This window comes from Maniola jurtina, chromosome Z (assembly GCF_905333055.1).
Source record: "Maniola jurtina chromosome Z, ilManJurt1.1, whole genome shotgun sequence".
NCBI lineage: Eukaryota > Metazoa > Arthropoda > Insecta > Lepidoptera > Nymphalidae > Maniola > Maniola jurtina.
In genome coordinates, this window is record NC_060058.1 from 278763 (window position 1) to 298476 (window position 19714).

Here is a 19714-nt window from a genome sequence, read left to right on the forward strand (position 1 = left end):
CTTAAGGTTCAATTTGTGTTCAAGTGGCAAGCAGTATAGCCGTGACCGGGTAATGTTTTTTAAGTTATAGACTAGCGCTTGGCTGCAATCAGACCTGCTGGCGTGTTTGCTGGCTGGATGGTACAGCCTAAGATGGAGCGTGAGCGTGATAGAGCGTTGATGGACTTGAAGGTGCCCATATTAAAATTGATGCTGACAGGGCGTTCCATATCCTAGCGGTTCGAATTAGAAACGAGGAGTCAAATCGCTTTGATGAAGGAGAAACCAGGTCAAAAAGTTTAATATGTTTCCAGGCAATACCTCCATTGTTGGAGTTGCCCCACGGCACGAGGTTGGTGGGTAGCGGCGGGAGCGGTATGACCTCTTCTATAGACTGTGTGGCCGCCGCCGCAGCCGCCGCCGATTGCCGTCTCGTTTCCGCCTATGGACAACACCGTGTGATAGAGAGAGATGGCTTTTAAATAAACAAATAGTAAATCAAATAGAAACTTTAATCATACCTGAATTTCTGCTAAGCTCGGTCCGACGCCATTGTTGGCCAAATTATTCTTCGCCCAAGCTAGATTTGCCTGCATTTCCTGTACACACAATACATAACTCGATTATAAAGAAGCACAGTCAGTCATCGTCGTCATTAACGACCGAAACATGTCCTTGTGCGATACCCAAGGCAGGCGCTGGTTGTCTTTAGTGTGTTAAAAATGTAAATCTATTTGCCCAAAATTAACGTAATACCAAACGTCTTGTTGTTCACAATGTGAATGTTCGCTGTCTCGTTGTAACAGTGTCTCAAGCCTGAGCAAAGTGCGCTCTCTACATCTCAGCCATAGAGCGACCATGGCGAGCGCTCTCAAGCAAAGCAAAATGATTGGGCAATGACCTGCTCCCTCGCCAAAGCCGCGGCCTGCTGCTGCGCGATGAGGTGCATCATGTGCTGCTGCTCCTTGATCTGCTCGAGCTTCTTCTCCCGCTCCAGCCGCTGGATCTCCGCCAGCGTCAGGCCGGCCTGGCTGGGCGCCACGCCCTGGCTCGCCACCGACCACGGCGCCCGCTTCGCTAACGACTCGGACATCTGACGTTGTTGTTCCTTCAAAAAGTTTTTGATTATGATTTTTCGGGTTCCGTGACTCAAAAGGAAAATAGGAACCTTTACAAGATTACTTCGTTGTCTGTCCGTCAGTGTCAATCAAAACCTATAGGGTACTTCCCGTTGACCTAGAATTATGTTGTCCAGTGGCAATGTCTTATAGCACAAGTAAAGGAAAAAATCCGGAAACCGAAAATTTGTGGTAACATCACCAAAAAAATATATATAACGTGTATATTCCAATGCTAACTCAAATATGATAAAACATCGTACCAGTTGCTTCTTAGCGATCATGTCCATTTGTCTCTTTTTTTTCTCTTCTTCCATAAGTAGCTTTTCTTCTTCTCTCCTGTAAAACAATTTTCAACTGATATTGTGGCTAATTCTAAGTTTTAAGTTAACCGCACTTTGTATGCGAATTTGTGTTGTATGTAAACGTATGAATATTCTATCTAAGTATATGGACCGGCTCCTTTAGACCATCATGATGGAACGGGAAGCCTCGGTAGAAGAAAGTCATGGCTTTGGAACATCCGAGAATGGACTGGGATGGCGAACTAGCAAAACTCTTCAGTTTGCCGAAAGACAGGAAATTATAATGATGAGACGACGGCGAACCTCCAATAGTAGAAAGGCACAAGAAGTATGAATATTGCTCGTACGAATTAAGCGCGCCTTATGAATACGTTATTCACCGTCAAATAAGCAGTGTCCTGGAAACATTGCTTTCGTAAAGTCCTCTTCGGTACACAAGCAAAGGTCTGTAGACCACGTTAATCAATTTTTCCACATCCGTTTTTTTTAACGCAAGCAAGTATATTTAAAATCTCAACAAGTTCGGATTGGTTTCGGGCGTTGGACGCACGTATAATAAGGACGACTGTACCGCCGTCTGCGAGCTCCCATAGTATTTTTAAAGTCGGGATTGTTCGTGTGTATTTGTACGAGTCAAATTCATACGAAAACGCAACCAAGGTGCGGTCGGCCTTACACTAGTTATTACTATCGCTCGAATCACTGTGAGATATACATAGTAATGTTACAGTTTATCTAAAAGAACACTCACTTTATTCTCTCCAATTCTTCGATCACTTTGGCTTCTTCCGCTTTCCTCCTATTTTCTTTATTATTAATTCTCTCGATTCCTTTGACCGTAGTGAATCCATCTTTGATCCAATCCTACAAGTTATCACAATATTAGATATAGATTTTTTGCAAGATCCACAAACTTAGAATTACACGTAAAAAACAAACTTTTATCTAAATTTTAAGAGGAAAAGGCGACTGATGACTGACTGACTGATCCATCAACGCACAGCTCAAACTACTGGACATAAAGTTGGCATGCAGATAGCCATTGTGACGTAAACACCCGCTAAGAAAGGGTTTTAGAAAACTCAACCCCTAACGGGGTCAAAAAAGGGTTTGAAATTTGTGATTTTTTTTAAATAACATTATACACATTTTGATTTACAGCTGTTGAGTATGTAAGATAATTTATGTCTGATGAATGATGAATTGTGGAGAAAAGCCCACAACAGACTCAGCGGGGTATTCTTTCTATAATGGTAATCATTATGGGATCTAAGGTGCTAAGTATACCTATAAATTTTATTGTAGGTAACGGGTACCATACCACGATTAATTTGGTGTTTTTTATTTGCCGATATTTCGACTCATATGGCTGCGTGAGTCATGGGTCCCGTCATCCACAATATTATATGTCGATAAAGCACGAAGTGAGCTTAAAATCATTAAGTGAACATAATAATATAATTCAAATTATAGTTAGTTTCAGCATGCAAACAGATCATGCATTTATCTTTATTTAAAATTACGTTAAATACTTAAAATTAATGAAGAAAACACCCATCATATATATAAAACCACTTGACGCTTCCCACTGAAGAGTTAAGTGATTTAAATTGTTTTTGAAATCTATCCATCGACACCCCACACCATGGGACGATACAAGAAAACTCGACCTCACTTTACGTGTAGGGGAGTTAGTTAGGCTTTTTAGTATGGCGAAACTATAAGTGTTCTTTGTTGAAAACTGAACCCTAAAAATGATATCTACTGTATTTTATTTAATATCAAAACAGCTGTTCTATTTGATTATGTGTCTAGAAAGGAATGAATGCTGAAAACCCCGACACAAAAGCTCTCAATTAAAGCAATGATGTAATATGCATACAGGTACTTTAATATAAGTAGTAATATTTTGATCCAAGCGTAGTCGCGTCGGGGGACCGCTGAGCACGTCTTGCTTAGCGGTCCCCCGACCTAATTAGATAAACTTATTTATTTAAGTACTTCATGCCTTAGTTTCTCAGTTTCATGCATTAACCTATCTTGCGATTCCCATGCCCTGCAGTGGTTTGACGATAGCGTAGGTACTCACACTTCATTAAACCAATAGGGCTATTTTTATTTAATTAGTGGCCCACCGACGTGACAAAGCTTGAATCAATACATCACTACTTACTTATATTAAAATTAAAGGGTCAATACATATTATTGTTTTACTTTTTAGAGGGTTTTTGTGTCAGGGGCTAGTTAAATTTCTCATTTTTCGTTTAAGAGTGAAATTTAAAATGTTTATATTACGAGTATACATGCTATGGTCGAAACTATAGCCATAGCTGGGTTTGCCGGTGTCAAACACTGCACATTTTAGTAACAGTGCATTTGTAATGACGTGCATTCTATACAACAAGCTGCCTGAAACAATTTTAAATATTAATAATTACCAAAAATTTAAAAGGACCTTACAAGAATACTTAGTAGACAAGGTGTACTACACCATTCAAGAATACGCCAATAGACATAAAGCATAATAAGTGTTACGTTTCTCTTTATTTTTATTTTTCTCTCCTTTGTTACAATAATAATTTCCAATTTCCATTTATTGTCATTCATGTTATCAATATAATTATGAAATATGTTGCCTATTGCACACCACTATAATGGTAAATACACTGTAACCTTAAACTTTTGTACCACCTATTGTAAAACGTGTATTTGCAATAAATTAATTATGATTATGATTATGTTCGCGCCGCTAGGATGTGTGTATACCTAGATATATGTGTCGAGTGACGTGACGCGTATAAAGTGTTAAAATGAGAACCCCGACATTCGAAATGCGGCCAGATAGACAGCTACGCGCGGCCTGTGCGTCCACCATGTTACTTATTCTCGATTCTGTACAGTAGTTACAATAAAATGCTTTAAACATCATTAGTTGTTATTCGAGCTTGTTCGACACCTATCCTGAACAAGAAATGGCGACCGTGACAGGACCTGCAATTTCGGACAACGAAGTTTTGGCGAAGAAATCCACTCGTATCTAAAGTGCCACGCGACGCCTCATAACGGGACTACGATCTTCGAGCCGACTTCGATCGAAGACTTGGATCTTGTGATGTGTCTACCTATTCAGCCGACGAGGTCTACAGCAGTTTGGAAGATCGAGAACCGGCAAGGAGCATCAAGCAATGGACGTGGCCTGTTAAATCGAGTGAGCCAGTTCCTTTTCTTCGTCCCTAATTTGTCCCCTTCAGTCTGTGCAGGCAATGAATTTAGACCCTAAAGGCATAAAATATTTTCTATTATGTGCATAAATCAATGTAATAGTGAATATTAAGCCTACATCTATAGTCTAATTTCATATAGAATCTTTAAAATCATTAAGATTACCTACCCATCTATTTTATGGCTGTGCATAATCTATTGTATAGTGCTTTTCGTAAGTGCTTTTACCTAAATAAGCATTTATTTTAGGACTTCTTTGCTTACGAAGCTAATAAGCACTGTCTTTCAAGCTTAATTGCCTTAAAATAACAATAAAGTTAATCCAAACTGTGGGTAATCTATACTTACCTACCTAGTGCTTTTCGTAAGTGCCTTTACCTAAATAAACATTTATTTTAGGACTTCTTTGCTTACGAAGCTAATAAGCACTGCCTTTAAAACTTATTTGCCTAATGTAAATAATCTATAGGTACCTAATTACCTACCTAGTGCTTTTCGTAAGTGCCTTTACGTAAATAAACATTTATTTTAGGACTTCTTTGCTTACGAAGCTAATAAGCACTGCCTTTGAAACTGATTTTCCTAATAATAACAATTAAGTTCCAACTGTGAACACTGAACATCTATAATTACCTACCTAGTGCCTTTCGTAAGCGCCTTCATACCTAAATAATAATTTATTTGTGGACTTCTTTGCTTACGAACCTAATAAGCACCTATCTTTAAATTTTATTTGGTTTAAAACAACAGTTAAATGCCAAACTTGTTAAAATATACCTAAGTAGCTACTTACTTATTTTGTTTTACGCCTCATTTACAAGGCTTAGATCCATTTTATACATTCTTTATTTAAATTGCTGTTCAAATGCAAACATTAACGCAATTATAAGTAAATTAAAACCTAAAACTCAATCCTATCTACCTACTTATTTTTATTGTTTACGAGTTACGACTACAGTGTTGCGTAATATCAATTTCAGCGATTCAGCGCTTCCTTTCGAACAACGTCTACGCGTACGGTGCATCTACAAGCGCGCTTGCAGCGGCTGAATTTGCATCGTGCGACCTTGATCGTAGCCGCGAGCCTGCCTCTCACCGGCCGGCTCGAGTCAACGCATCGAAGTATAGGAGCGTATCGTACCATTTTTATATTTTATTAATAACACAGTAACACTACTTAATTAAAATGTCGCTAAGCGAACAGAGTCTTGATACTAACCTAAGAGAATTAACAGCAAAACGTAGCTCATTTAAAGGCCGACTCACTAAGTTTAAAAATAACTTAGACGTTTTGTCTAGTTGCAAGTCGATTTCGCCAGTCGAAGTCAGCAAATTATCAATTAAATTAAGTCGATTTGAAACATTGTTTACGGATTTCGATGAGCTACAAACGCAAATAGAGGTTCTTAATGTAGAAAACCTAGACGCGGAATTAAATATTCGCGAAACTATTGAGCAAGACTTTTGCTATTGCATCGCGACTGCCCAGCAATTAATTGATACGAATTCTACTCCAAAGAAACAAAATAATTCATCGCATTCTTGTCATGATCACGACGAATGCGACGGGTTGTTGGGTTTTAAGTTACCAACTATTAAAATTTCAAACTTTGATGGTTCTTATTACAAATGGCTGGAATTTAAGGACACCTTTGTGTCTCTAGTCCATGATAATACTAGAATAAAAGATATACACAAGTTTTATTATTTGAATTCATACCTAGAAGGAGAGGCCGCCCGCGTGATAAGTAATTTGGAAGTAAGTGATAAAAATTATAGTAAGGCATGGCAGCTTCTCTGCGAGCGTTATGATAACAAGCGCCAATTGATAAATAATCACTTAAAGGCTTTGCTCAGTGTAGATACGGTTCGCGAAACCGAGAAATCTTTTCGTTTTATTATAGACCATGTCACTAAAAACTTACGTGCCCTTCACACATTAGGGTTGCCTACTGAAAGTTGGGACATGCTTATAATTTTTCTTATTTCCCAAAAGCTAGACCCCACCACAAGTTTGAAGTGGGAAGAAAGCAGAAGTTCATTGAAGGACATCCCTACACTAGATGATTTCTTCCAATTTCTAAAAAATAGGGCAGATGTATTTGAGACAATTAAAAGTAAACGTCGCAGTTCCATAGAACCCTCACCAAAGGGTAAAAGGGAGTTTACTAAATCCTTCTCAGCGACCAGTTCACCTTCTAAATCTAAAGTTAATTTTGTCTGTCCAGTTTGTAAAGGTAAACATCGTATTTACGAGTGCTTGACCTTCAAGAATAAATCTCCAGAAGATAGATCTGCACTCGTATCTTCTCTAAATCTTTGCCGGAATTGCCTCCGCAAGGATCACAGCGTGGACCAGTGCCGCCTGCCTGGTGGTGGCTGTAAGACCTGTAACCAACGGCACAATTCACTGATCCACGTCAACGTCTCCGAAAGTGAAGAAGAACCAGCACTAGAGACTGTTACCATGTCATCCACGTCGGTGACTGAAGTTCTACTATGCACTGCACTAGTTGATTTGTTTAATCCGACCACTAATGAAAAGGTCACAGTGCGTGCTCTTCTTGACAGCGGAAGCCAGTCCTCATTCTTGACCACAGCTGTCAAACAAAGTCTTGGCTTACCTTCTCAAAAAATCGATACCAAGATCATTGGTATCGGTGACACCAAACTAAATGTTTTATCAGAACGATGTTTAGTACACATTAAATCAAAACATTCCTCTTTCAATACGACGATATCTTGTTTAGTTTTGCCTAAGCTTACAGGTCAATTGCCTAAGATTGCCTTCGATATTACAAGATTGAATATTTCCAATTTTCAGCTGGCGGATCCAACATTTAACATTCCCTCTGATATTGATGTTATTCTGGGCGCAGAGCTGTTCTGGTGTATCATTGGCACTGAACAGCATTCTCTTGGTGAGCACTACCCTATTTTGCGTAGCTCCAAGTTAGGATGGCTAATAGCTGGTCCTATAGGCCCTAGTAAAAAGGCACATAAATCTAAGCCTGCTCAAGAAACTTCTTGCAACTTAGTTAGTTGTGACTCAGATTTATCTAACGAAATTACAAAATTTTTGGAACTTGAAAAAGTGCCTACTAAGACCATCTATAAAGAAGAGGAGCATCTTTGCGAACAGCATTTTCTCCAAAACACTTACCGCTGTGATGATGGCCATTTTTGCGTAAAAATCCCGCTTCGTTGTGACAAGGATTGTTTAGGGAGTTCTTATGCATTGGCAGGAAGAAGTATTTTTAACCTTGAAGGGCGCTTCAATAAACAGCCTTTACTCAAGCAATCATATGTAGAATTCATGAGGGAGTATGCAGACCTTAAGCATTTATCTGTGTACGACAAACCCCTATCAGAATCTTCATTTTATCTGCGTCATCATCCAGTTCTTCTAAAACTAACCAGGAAATCGACTATCACTGAAATTTCTGAACTTAATTCCCATGCCCCTACATCACAGAACCCAGCTTATTTAGTTTCACGTGGTGTGCAGCCCTCTTGCGTGAATCAATGTGAGTTATGGTGGCATGGAACAAATTACCTTTTAGAACCAGAACGTGGCATTAAAAACCTACCTGGAATCAGAACACTCGCAGTGGAGTCCCAGGAACCTTTCTTTGATTTAACTAGAATTTCAAGATTTCCTATTTTACAACGCATTTATGCCTGGGTGCTTCGATGTATCAATAATGTAAGAAAGTCCAAAAATAGGTTGACTGGTCTATTGCAATCTTCCGAACTTGATAATTCCATGTGTGCTCCAGTGAAGATTTCACAAGGTCAGTCTTTTGCAAACGAGTTGACACCTTTGTCCAACAATAAACAGTTTAAAGCAAGTTCACTTCTGTCTTCATTGGACACCGTTATTGATGCAAAGGGTATACTCCGCGTAGGTGGCCGTCTTTCTATGTCCGATTTTAATTACGACAAGAAATATCCAATTTTATTATGTGCTGACAGTCATCTAACTAAGATTTTATTTCATAAAGAGCGTGATCGTCTAAATTCTGGGGAGTTTCAAGACTCTGTACAAAACTTTGTATCCAAACAGAATATTGAGTTTGAGTTCTCCCTCGTATACGCTCTTAACTTCAGTGGTTTGTGGGAGGCCGGCACAAAGGCAACCAAATTTCATCCAAAAAGAGTAATGTGCACATGCAACTTAACTTTCGAGGAATTATCTTCATTGTTTGCACAGGTTGAGTCAATCCTCAACAGCCGGCCCCTCTGTCCTCTCAGTCCTTCCCCCAATGATCTCCAGTGTCTCACACCCGGGCACTTTCTGATTGGCAGGCCACTCATGTCCTTGCCGAGTCCACCTCTACTGGAAATCAACGCCAACCGACTCGACCGATTTCTTCAACGGCTGAAGCAGGCGCACCAGCACTTTTGGAAACGATGGGCTAACGTTTATGTGGCCGAACTACAAAAGCGCACGAAGTGGCGCACAAGGTGTACAACATTGAAGGTACACGACCTAGTTTTGCTGAAGGAGCCAAGCGCGCCTCCGCTCTGCTGGCGCCTTAGCAGAGTGACACAACTGCATCCCGGCGCTGATGGCGTGCCCCGCGTTGCAGACATCTCCACCGCTCAGGGTATTGTGCGACGGGCCCTTAATCGGATCTGCCTGTTGCCAACTTCTTGCTCTTGAAAGGATCTTTCAAGGGCCGGGAGGATGTTCGCGCCGCTAGGATGTGTGTATACCTAGATATATGTGTCGAGTGACGTGACGCGTATAAAGTGTTAAAATGAGAACCCCGACATTCGAAATGCGGCCAGATAGACAGCTACGCGCGGCCTGTGCGTCCACCATGTTACTTATTCTCGATTCTGTACAGTAGTTACAATAAAATGCTTTAAACATCATTAGTTGTTATTCGAGCTTGTTCGACACCTATCCTGAACAGATTATTATATTCACATAAATACTTTCTGAGATGAAATTGCTACCTGAGATCTGGCCTAGTGAAAGCGTACTTATTTTTTTTTATAACTAAATGGGCTTGCGCTTGACTGCAATCACACCAAGCAGGAGATGATGCAGCCTAAGGCGGAGCGCGCCTGCCCAGAAGGTGCCTATTCACTCTCCTTTTGAAGGTACCAATATTATAGCTAGTGGCAGAAACGGAAGCCGGAAGGACATTTCATATTCTAGCAGAGCGTATTAGAACTTCTGATCGCTGTATTTTCATTAGTATTATTGTACCGAGTATTGAAGGAGTGGGATCGCGTAAAGGGGCTTACTAAGCATTTGATTTGAGATTCAAAATACGTGTTCCAGTAGACGAACGAATTAAAAATATGGAAGGAACATAAGATTGCCTTCACGGGACTTATTTAAAACTCCTTACTTATCAGACGCGTGTAAAGCTTCTTCGTTCTAAAGGAAGAAGAAACCTTGAGTATTGATCATTTACTGTAAAAGGGGTTAAAGTAAAAGTAAATGATGGTACATAGCCCCTCCGCGCTATGTACGGTGGGCTTCTGCCTTCCCTTGATATCCCATGGCACAAGCACATGAAATATCAACGAACAGTAAGCCCCCCCACCCACATGTCATAATTTAAATGAACGGCGCAGCGTACGCACGCATACTTTAAGAAGTGGTGCGTCCCACTTATGATCTGACGGTGCAGCCTAAGCTGAAACAGCATTAAAAGTACTAATATGGCAATAAGCAGGCCAAGATTGTCGTCGATGGTCGCAGCAAGTCCTAGAATGGGGACAGCGTATGTCCAGGGCAAGCGTAGTGTGAGGTTGGCGGGAAGCAGGTCGATGAGGAGGGCGGAGCACCGGGTGTGATGGCGCTCATTAGGAAAGGCCTATATGATGATGATGACAGTGATACCTTTGGTGTACGTTAGTGAGGAATTGGGTATCTTGCAGTTTCCATGTGACTGAAAGATGCAAGAAAACTGCAAGATACCCAACTCGTTAGGTCTTCATCTGATATCATTTAAGTAACAGGATACCAAATTTCAAATCGATCAGACCTGTGGATCATCATTAGAAAAAAGCTGATTATCTACAAATAGCTGGAAAGATTTTCTTAGAACATAGCTAAGAACACTCTCGGTCATATTTCAAACTCAAAATCTAAATTGAAATCGTTACATTTGGGAGCTACAATGCAACAAATCGTTTTTCAGGTTGAAAATTACTAAAATCTTCCTACCTTTTTCTCTTTTTCAATTTCCTTTTTACTTAATTTCTCTTCTTTTTTGCTCTTCGTTGGGGATGATTCCACAGATGGCTTCTAAAAACACAATTTTGTTTAAAGATCGGAATCTTTGTGACAACTATGCCTAAGTTAAATACATTAGAAATGTTTCATAACACTTTTTCTAAAGTATTGTCTATATCATTAAATAATGAAGAAAGTCAAAGCGGTGATAGCCTAATGGTTATAACTTCGTAAAAAAGACCTAAAGCTTCTTGATTCAAAATTTCAAAGTTAAGGAAGAGGCAAAGCCGAGTAATTTTGAAAGGACGAGGCAAAGGCAAAGCCGAGTAATTTTGAAAGGACGAGGCAAAGGCAAAGCCGAGTAATTTTGAAAGGACAAGGCAAAGCCGAGTAATTTTGAAATGACAATTATTTTAAAACTTGGTTCAGGAAACTAAAAGAGGTTGTTATTTGCTGTTTGCTGGCTGAGACTTGAGCAGTATTTTCTCCCGTTTACAACACAATAACACCATTTGCAACAAACCAGTAAACAAATGAATTCAAGAACAAATTTATATTTGTCAAAGTATAACTTATATTCTAGAACTTATAGTTTGTACAGTTAGACAAAGATAATAAATTGGACACTAGACAAGTAAAATCTAACAACAATTCTTCTTTTGATGAAGTAGTGAGCCAGGTGCGCGTGCTCTATGGCGACTTCATACTATAGTCGACGCATTTTTAACTGAGGCTTCGGGTCATAAATCATATATGGAGAGGTGTGGTAGGTGTGTAGTGATGTGCGTAAGAACTGTAGAGGTGCATATAACCTATGCAGATAACGGGATAGGTACGATCGATATGATAAATTATGTTAAGTATTAATAGGAATAATTTTTCGCTATCTGAAAATAAAAGTTTTTAATTTGTACGATAAAATGTTTGTGTCGACGTAATCATAGAGAAACTGTATAGACCGTAATGTGGCCCTGTGGCTATTTCTGAGTTCTTCAAATATCCTCATCCGTATTTTCCCCATCTGTGTCATCTTCCTGTAGGTTAATTATTATCAGACGTTGTGCATTTTTTTTTAAACTTGTAGCCGACCTTTGTCAAAATTTTTCTCATTGAAGAATATCAACACTTAAAATTAGGCATCTGTTCTTGGTATTTTTCTAGAATTATAGCCACCGATGGATATTCCCCGTTGTCATAAAATGAATCAATGGTTCGTTTTAGTACGCTGACATCAAAGCTATCTAGATCAGTGACAGACGCTGATGAATTTTTGTCATGTTATAACAATAAAATCTTATATTTATAGAAAAACAACAACCCTTACTCGTAACGACCAATCAGGAGTCAGAGTGCTAATGACGGTCACGATGACGCATCGACCCCGCGTGCGCAGGTAGCTAAGTATCGATAACGGGTTGCATTGCGTGCACATTCCTACTGTCAGTGACATGTGCCCAACGACTCAGTTAAAAATGCGTCGACTATAATGTATCTATCTCGATGGCTGCCGCGACCTGGCCGCTGCGGCCTAGCCGCTAGTGCGCTATTGCTCTTATTTCGTCGCGAGCCGAAAAGAACCGATCAACGTTTTATTTTTTTTAATAATGAAAAGATTTCCGAGCAAGTGGGAGAGTAAAATCATTACCAAGCACACAAAATCGACGCCACATACCTCTGATTTAACTTCGTCTTCTTTAATTTTAGTTTCCGTGTCTTCTTTCTTGTCTTCTTTGTTCTTCTTAGTCTTAGTTTTAGTGACGTTATTGTTATCTTTAGTCTTCGACGGCTTTTCCGGTTCGTTCTTAGCCTGTTTGCTGAGCTTAGCATCGGACGGAGGTTTCTGAATCGGTAGAGTTTTGACGGCCACGGGGTAGGCGGGCGTCTCTATTTTGTCTAGCTTTTCACATTTTGTCTGTAAAATAAAAAAACTATTAATGCGGCACTTCAGTTTTAGTACGTACTATATTCTTCACAACAGTTTTTTACTTCTTTAGGTCTTATAACCATGATAAAAATCACGTCGATCCGTTGCGCGTCGCTCCGCTGCGACGTGATTGAAGGATGAACCAACAAACAAATACCCTTTCGTGTCTATAATATCGACAGTGATGTCAACACTCCAGTTCGAAAGGAAAATTCCACTGAGAAGAGCCGGCAAGAAAGCTAATCAGGAGATTGTAGCCTAACCTCAGAGTCGTCACTCTCGGATTTGGATTCACTGGTTGGCGTGTGTGTCTCGCTCTGCATCAACAGCTGCAGCGTGTCCAGGTCGGGGGTGGCTCGGACGTTGAAGCTGTCCTCGCTGGAGCTGACGGTCGCGGAGCTGCTCACGGTCGGCGAGCTGTCGCTCACGAACGGCGGAGTCTGGTGCGACGCCGCCGCGCTCTGCTTGCTCCTCATTTGGGCCAGGATCTGCTCCTCCGTCTTCATCTCCTTGACAATGTCCGCCGGCAAGGTCATCGAGCTGGCATTAGGCTGTAATGCAACGCTTATTACTACAAAATCGAAACAAATCCCGTTCGCTAAGTCAAAGAAAGAGGCAAGTTTCCGGTACCCACAGTCGGACTATTTTACCCGCACTGCTGGGAGACTCAAAACACTCGATCCGGTACTTACCGGATTAGATTAAGAATTATACATCTTATCGATCTATAACTTTATAGATCGATAAGATGTATAATTCTTCAGTGAAAAGTTCATCTTATCAACTTACTGAGTCACCCGGCTGATCGGTACCAACCTGCACCGACCTGCCTATACCGGAAACCTTCTTTATGCTAACACCCAAACGCAGGCGTATGAAAACAAATGAAAGATATTAGATCCACTAGAGGATGCCCGCGACTTCGTCCGCGTGGATTTAGGTTTTTAAAGATCCCGTGGGAACTGTTTGATTTTCCGGGATAAAATGCCTATGTCAATTACAGGGACGCAAGCTACCTCGGTACCTTTCATACAAATCGGTTAAGCGGATGGGTTTTTAGGAATCCCATGGGAACTCTTTGATTTTTCGGGATAAAAAGTAGTCCCCGGGATATAAGCTAACCCTGTATCAAATTTCGCCAGTTGGGCCGTGAAAATGTAGCAGACAGACAGATATAGAGAGACACACTTTCGCATTTATAATATTAGTATGGATATACAATCAAGTTGACAGTATAACCTGCTCTGTACAATACATAGCAGGTTATTGTACGTAGCAGATTATACTCTCAACCCAAACAAAATTTTTATAACTATTATTTAAACTAGGTAGCATATATACCAACCTGAAAATAAAAATCACACTAGTATTACCTATTTGTACAAATGCAAAAGCGAAAAGAAAGTACCTACCTACCTCCTGAGAATGAAGCGTGAATTGAAGAAGTTTTAGTAAGCTGCATTCAAATAAGCAGTGCAGTGTAACAGACGTCAACGAAAAGGGGGAAAGGTGAACGGAAGAGTTTTAGCTGTAGATACTGAAATATGTAAAGCTAATTTAAATGCATGGAATATTTACCTATTCATTACTTGGAGAATGGCATGTATCTACGTGGGTGCCGACTTTAATATAATCAATGTATACTATGATACTATGTAATCTGACAACGACTTACTCAGCAACGTAGTTGCTTACGAGGTATAATAACATCTCGGGTGTGCTATAATAGGATAGTCCTTTTGGCATAATGGGATCTTGGATGGTAGTAATAAAATGATGTGATGTTTTGTGTAGCGGTAGTTTAAGGGGCTAGAATTTATTATTAAAGAGAATAAATAATTAAATAAAAAAATCAGACTTCATCATTTTTAACATAATTGGTTACTAACGTCACGCTGTACAGAAGGCGATTAATGACGTCACAAGGCGTAAACGACAAATATTTTTCCATTTTTTTAGTTACTCTTATTTTTATGTTAAAAAATGGAAAAATATTTGTCATTTATGCCTTGTGACGTCATTCATCACCTTCCGTACGGCGTGACGTTATTGGAAAAAACAAATTAAACTTGTGGTTTTTATTTAATCAATTCTCTTTAATAAATGAATTGTAGCCCCATAAACTACCATTTTAGTAATACAGTCCAAGTCCATTAACATAATCGTTATCGACAGGTTACAGATAGATTGATTATTTATATATTGATTTGGGCTGTTAAATAGGTGTCAAGTAGTCCAGTCGGAATAAGAGGTGTGTTGTGCAAAAACAGAATTCAGCCGGGCTCGTGTATTTACTCCAACGTTTGTGACTTGCAATTCAGTAATGTAATATAATATATAAATTGTCCTTAATTCAAATTTAACAAAAATGTAAATCCTATCTTGTTCTTGGAAGTAAGGGCTATTTTAATTTTATTTTAATTTATTTTGTGAGTTGCGCAAGTCGCCATGTGGCAAAATTCAGATTGGACTACTTGTTTTGTGATTTGAGATATGTTTACCCTATCCAGTTCATTAGTATAAACTCTGTTCACTCTCTCTGTTCTTAATCCTATACAAATGATAGAGGCAAAATGACAATTTTGCTACACCAACCAATCACAAACATGTTTTCAGCAAAACATTCAAAATTCAATTCGAAATTGTTTTCAAAAAACATTCGATATTCAATTAGGAAACATAGTTTCGTTTGCAATTAGGTTGGTGACTAAGGGAGAGCGCACTCTGACTTTGCTAAGACTTGAGCTTAAACGAGACAGTGTTATACTGCTGACATACAACCGTCTCGTTTTAACTGAAACTTAAGTGTAGCGCACTCTGACTTTGCTAAGACTTAAGCTACTGTTAAAACGAGACAATGTTATGCTGCTGACATAAAACCGGCTCATCTTAACTGAAGCTTAAGTATGAGTAAAGTCAAAGTGCGCTCTATACATCTCTACCGTAATTTTTAGCGTCTACCGACATTTTTGCCTCTATCATTTGTACGGGATTACGTGACAAGCGCTATATTAACTTCTTTCCGTGGATAGGGTATAAGGTCGGCGGCGGCGTCGCTCTGGCTCTGGAAGCTAACGATGGTAACTGGATACACGATGTCAGTGGACGAGTCGTAGGTATTCACAGCTCATTACAGTATCATTTATCTTCCTTATATTACGATAATTATATGGAAGTTATATATTATAATCTTCCTTATAATTTATATGAGGAATATTTTATAAAAGGATAATCATAAGGTATAAGGAAGAGAAATCAGTCTGTGTTCTTAGTAAATGGTAGGAAACAGTGATCTCGGAAGAGTACTTCAAACCATAGCCATGCATTCCACGCTTTGAAAAGTATACTCTTGGCGCTATTTTTTTAATACTCTCGCCTACGTCTTGAATCTGGATGTGTCTGTCGGGTCTCGATGTCTCTGTCAGGTCTCGATGTGTATGTCTCTGTCGGGTCTCGATGTCTCTGTCGGGTCTCAATGTCTCTGTCGGGTCCCGATGTGTCTGTCGGGTCTCTATCGAGTCTCAAGTGTCTCTGTCAGGTCTCGATGTCTGTCGGGATTCGATGTGTTTGTCGGGTCTCGATGTCTCTGTTAGATATCGATAACTCTGTCGGCTCTCTATTGTATCTCGATGTGTCTGTCGGGTCTCTATGGGATCTTGATGTCTGTCGGATCTTGATGTTTTTGTCGGGTCTCGATGTGTCTGTCTTGTCTCGATTTCTCTGTTGGGTTTTGATGTTTCTGTGGGATCTCGGTATGTCTGTCGGGTCTCGGTGTGTCTGTCGGGTATCGATGTATCCGTCGGGTCTCGATGTTTCTGTGCGGTGTCGATGTTTGTCGGGTCTCGATGTCTCTGTCGGATCTTGATGTGTCTGTCGGGTCTTGATGTCTCTGTCGGATCTCGATGTGTCTGTCGGGTCTCGATATATCTATTGGGTCTCGATGTTTCTGTCGGGTGTCGATGTCTGTCGGGTCTCGATGTCTCTGTCGAATCTCAATGTGTCTGTCACGCCTCGATGTCTCTGTCAGATCTCGATGTGTCTGTCGGGTCTTGATGTCTCTGTCGGATCTCGATGTGTCTGTCGGGTCTCGATGTATCTATTGGGTCTCGATGTTTCTGTCGGGTGTCGATGTCTCTGTCGAATCTCAATGTGTCTGTCACGCCTCGATGTCTCTGTCAGACCTCGATGTGTCTGTCGGGTCTTGATGTCTCTGTCGGATCTCGATGTGTCTGTCGGGTCTCGATGTATCTATTGGGTCTCGATGTTTCTGTCGGGTGTCGATGTCTGTCGGGTCTCGATGTCTCTGTCGAATCTCAATGTGTCTGTCACGCCTCGATGTCTCTGTCAGATCTCGATGTGTCTGTCGGGTCTTGATGTCCCTGTCGGATCTCGATGTGTCTGTCGGGTCTCGATGTCTGTCGGGTCTCGATGTACCTGTCGGGCCTCGATGTCTCTGTCGGGTCTCGACTGTATATTTAATAGCATTGAGTGTATTTTTTAGTATGCACGTGTATGATACAACTTTCAGCAATTTTGTAAGCAACAGTGAAAAAATTGGACAAGTTGTCTTTACGTTATATTTACTTAATACAATTCTCGGGATATTGTTGCAATAAAAACACCAGAGTATAAACGGCTCATGCGCTTGGCACATTTATTAATCATACATACCATCATACAAATACGCACACACATAATATATCATCATACGTCCGTACATCCTTACATAAATACATCCATACAGCCTTACATAAATACACAAACCCCTTAGCTCAAAACCGCAAAAGCAGCGCATGGTTTATCACGAAATGTCTGGCTGCTCGCAACGAGATTTTGAGTTTCAGCTCTTTAACTAAGCTCTTGTATATATTATGTTACCGGAAATGTATGAAATCTAGGAATTGTATACAAATCCTAAGAAATTTATATAATTCCGAAGCTATTTAGGAAATGTATAAAATATTGTTTCAAAAACTATTTAATACCTACATAAATGTCCTAGGAAATGTGCACAATTCCTAGGAATTGTATATAATTCCAATATCGTATTAGGAAATGTATAATATAATGCGGACATCCAGCACTGCGCACTGGATGTCCGCATTACTTTGTAAGTATATTAATTTATTTATAATTTATAAACTTTATATAACTGTAACTCTAAAATTACTTAATACTACTTACTATTAGGAAATTCCTTGCATATGTTTCTATCGGCGAGGGAAAATTTAATAATAAAATATTAAATGATAGAAAAATTGTTTAATTTTTTTTATTGAAAGCATCAAACTTACGTACTAAAGTGAATGGATATGGTCCCGCCTTTTTGAGGCTCGAGACTTAGATATATTTTTGTAGAGAGTAGACACCGAATACCTATAGTTTATAATTATACTCAAGTTATAAGATGATCTCAAGATTGACTTTGCTACCCTACCGACAAAGTACGAAGTCTTATAAGCTCACATCATCGCACATGGGGCCACGAGAGCCAAAGCGGACACAACTTTGTCTCTCGTAGCCTCATATTTTGTGGCCTACGTAAACCTTCACAGTCGCTTCCGTTTACATAGAGAAAACAATAAAAAAATACATATAGAGCACATATTTTCTAAGCTATGGCTGTTTGCGTCTGGCTACTTATTAGTTTTCTAAAGCTAGAACAAAAAAAAAACAAACAAAATGTTTCTTCTTGAAAAAATAAACAAAATACTATGTTATACATTAGTTTTCTAAAGCTAGAATAAAAAAAAAAACAAACAAAATATTTTTTCTTGAAAAAATAAACAAAATACTATGTTATACATTAGTTTTCCAAAGCTAGAATAAAAAAAAACAAATAAAAAAAATATTTCTGCTTGAAAAAATAAACAAAATACTATGTTATACTATACTATACTAGTAATGTTTATAAAGTGATAAAAAACGAGTCTGACACATACTACAACATACTGCAATTGACAGTTCTGAACACGAGGCATATAACTGCGCAGTATATCTACACGTCAGATAGGTATACATATATAAGCAGGGCTTTTGTCTTGACAAGAAACTTGTTTTTATTTGTGTTCCCTGTACCAATGTATTATTTCAAACGGGTTTCCCAAATTGCGCACCTAGACCTGCGATTTAAGACAATGTACTCTGTTAAAGTTGTATTATTTGTGATAAGTACTACTTTTTGGTTTGAATTAATTATATAACACTAAATAGAATAAACATTTACAACTTAACATGTTTATCTTAAATTTTTTTTACTCTTATTAAGATATAATTAACAGTTATAACAAATTTTTCGTTACCTAAAATTTTTTTGGCGACTAAACATTCGAGGCCAGCCCTAGTAGGTACCTACCTACTTGTGGCAAATACGGGACATAATATCACAGTTGCGAACAGCTTCAGCTGCCGATTTCGATCAATAAAAGTAATAATACACTTAATATAATAGTAAATAATGTCTAGTTTTGTAAAATCAATGTAGGAAACTTAAAACAGCCAAATATTCTCACAAACAGATTGCCTTAGATTTCCTACATCGATTTTATAAAAATTGTTGTCTTACTTTTCTAGAACTGTTTTACGTGAACTGTTCACGAAAAACAGTTCTAATTCTCAATATTCTAAGTCATATTACAGTTAAAACTTAACCTTAAACTGAAAAAAATACTCAAAACCTAGTGCACGTCGTCGGCCTTCTGATCGTGCTTATACAAACAAAAAAAAAAACAATCATATGTCCATTCAAATCACCGTTTGGTGTAAATGATATAGGGTCAGCGACAAATCTAGCTTTGTTGCTGTTTGTACAATAACATTTAACTAAGGAAAAAATCACTTTGCTTTTATAACTAATAATAATAATTTTCGATGTGATGTGCAAAACCTTATACTAGATTCAGGAACATGTTTTGTTAGGAACAGGCCTTTGATACATCAATATTTATTTAGGGTGCTTGCAGATCCA

At 39.1% G+C, this 19714-nt stretch overlaps 2 protein-coding genes across 6 annotated transcripts in view; one reads left to right on the forward strand and one right to left on the reverse strand.

The window, feature by feature from the left end:
- LOC123880016 (GRB10-interacting GYF protein 2) overlaps nt 1-19714 on the reverse strand; it is a 52755-nt gene that overhangs the window by 4114 nt on the left and 28927 nt on the right. For all 4 annotated transcript variants that reach the window (XM_045927880.1, XM_045927881.1, XM_045927879.1 and 1 more), the window contains exons 18-25: nt 13011-13298; nt 12496-12735; nt 10815-10895; nt 2154-2266; nt 1361-1436; nt 881-1087; nt 501-578; nt 301-421 (exon numbers count right to left, since the gene is read on the reverse strand). In XM_045927880.1, coding sequence (XP_045783836.1) covers nt 301-421; nt 501-578; nt 881-1087; nt 1361-1436; nt 2154-2266; nt 10815-10895; nt 12496-12735; nt 13011-13298 — 1204 coding nt within the window. The remainder of the gene's footprint in view (nt 1-300; nt 422-500; nt 579-880; nt 1088-1360; nt 1437-2153; nt 2267-10814; nt 10896-12495; nt 12736-13010; nt 13299-19714) is intronic.
- LOC123880018 lies at nt 5768-9067 on the forward strand. Of its 2 annotated transcripts, none has more exons than XM_045927884.1 (2): nt 5768-7545; nt 8933-9067. In XM_045927884.1, the coding sequence occupies exons 1-2, from the start codon at nt 5811-5813 to the stop codon at nt 9007-9009; spliced, it is 1812 nt and encodes a 603-aa protein (XP_045783840.1). In that variant the 5' UTR covers nt 5768-5810; the 3' UTR covers nt 9010-9067. The 2 variants fall into 2 exon arrangements, with proteins under 2 accessions (XP_045783840.1, XP_045783839.1); XM_045927883.1 differs by lacking the exon at nt 8933-9067 and adding an exon at nt 7717-8311 and having other exon boundaries at nt 5768-7627.

Coding starts and splice junctions, on each gene's coding strand:
- LOC123880018 (XM_045927883.1), top strand. CDS start 5,811: ATGTCGCTAAGCGAACAGAGTCTTGATACTAACCTAAGAGAATTAACA.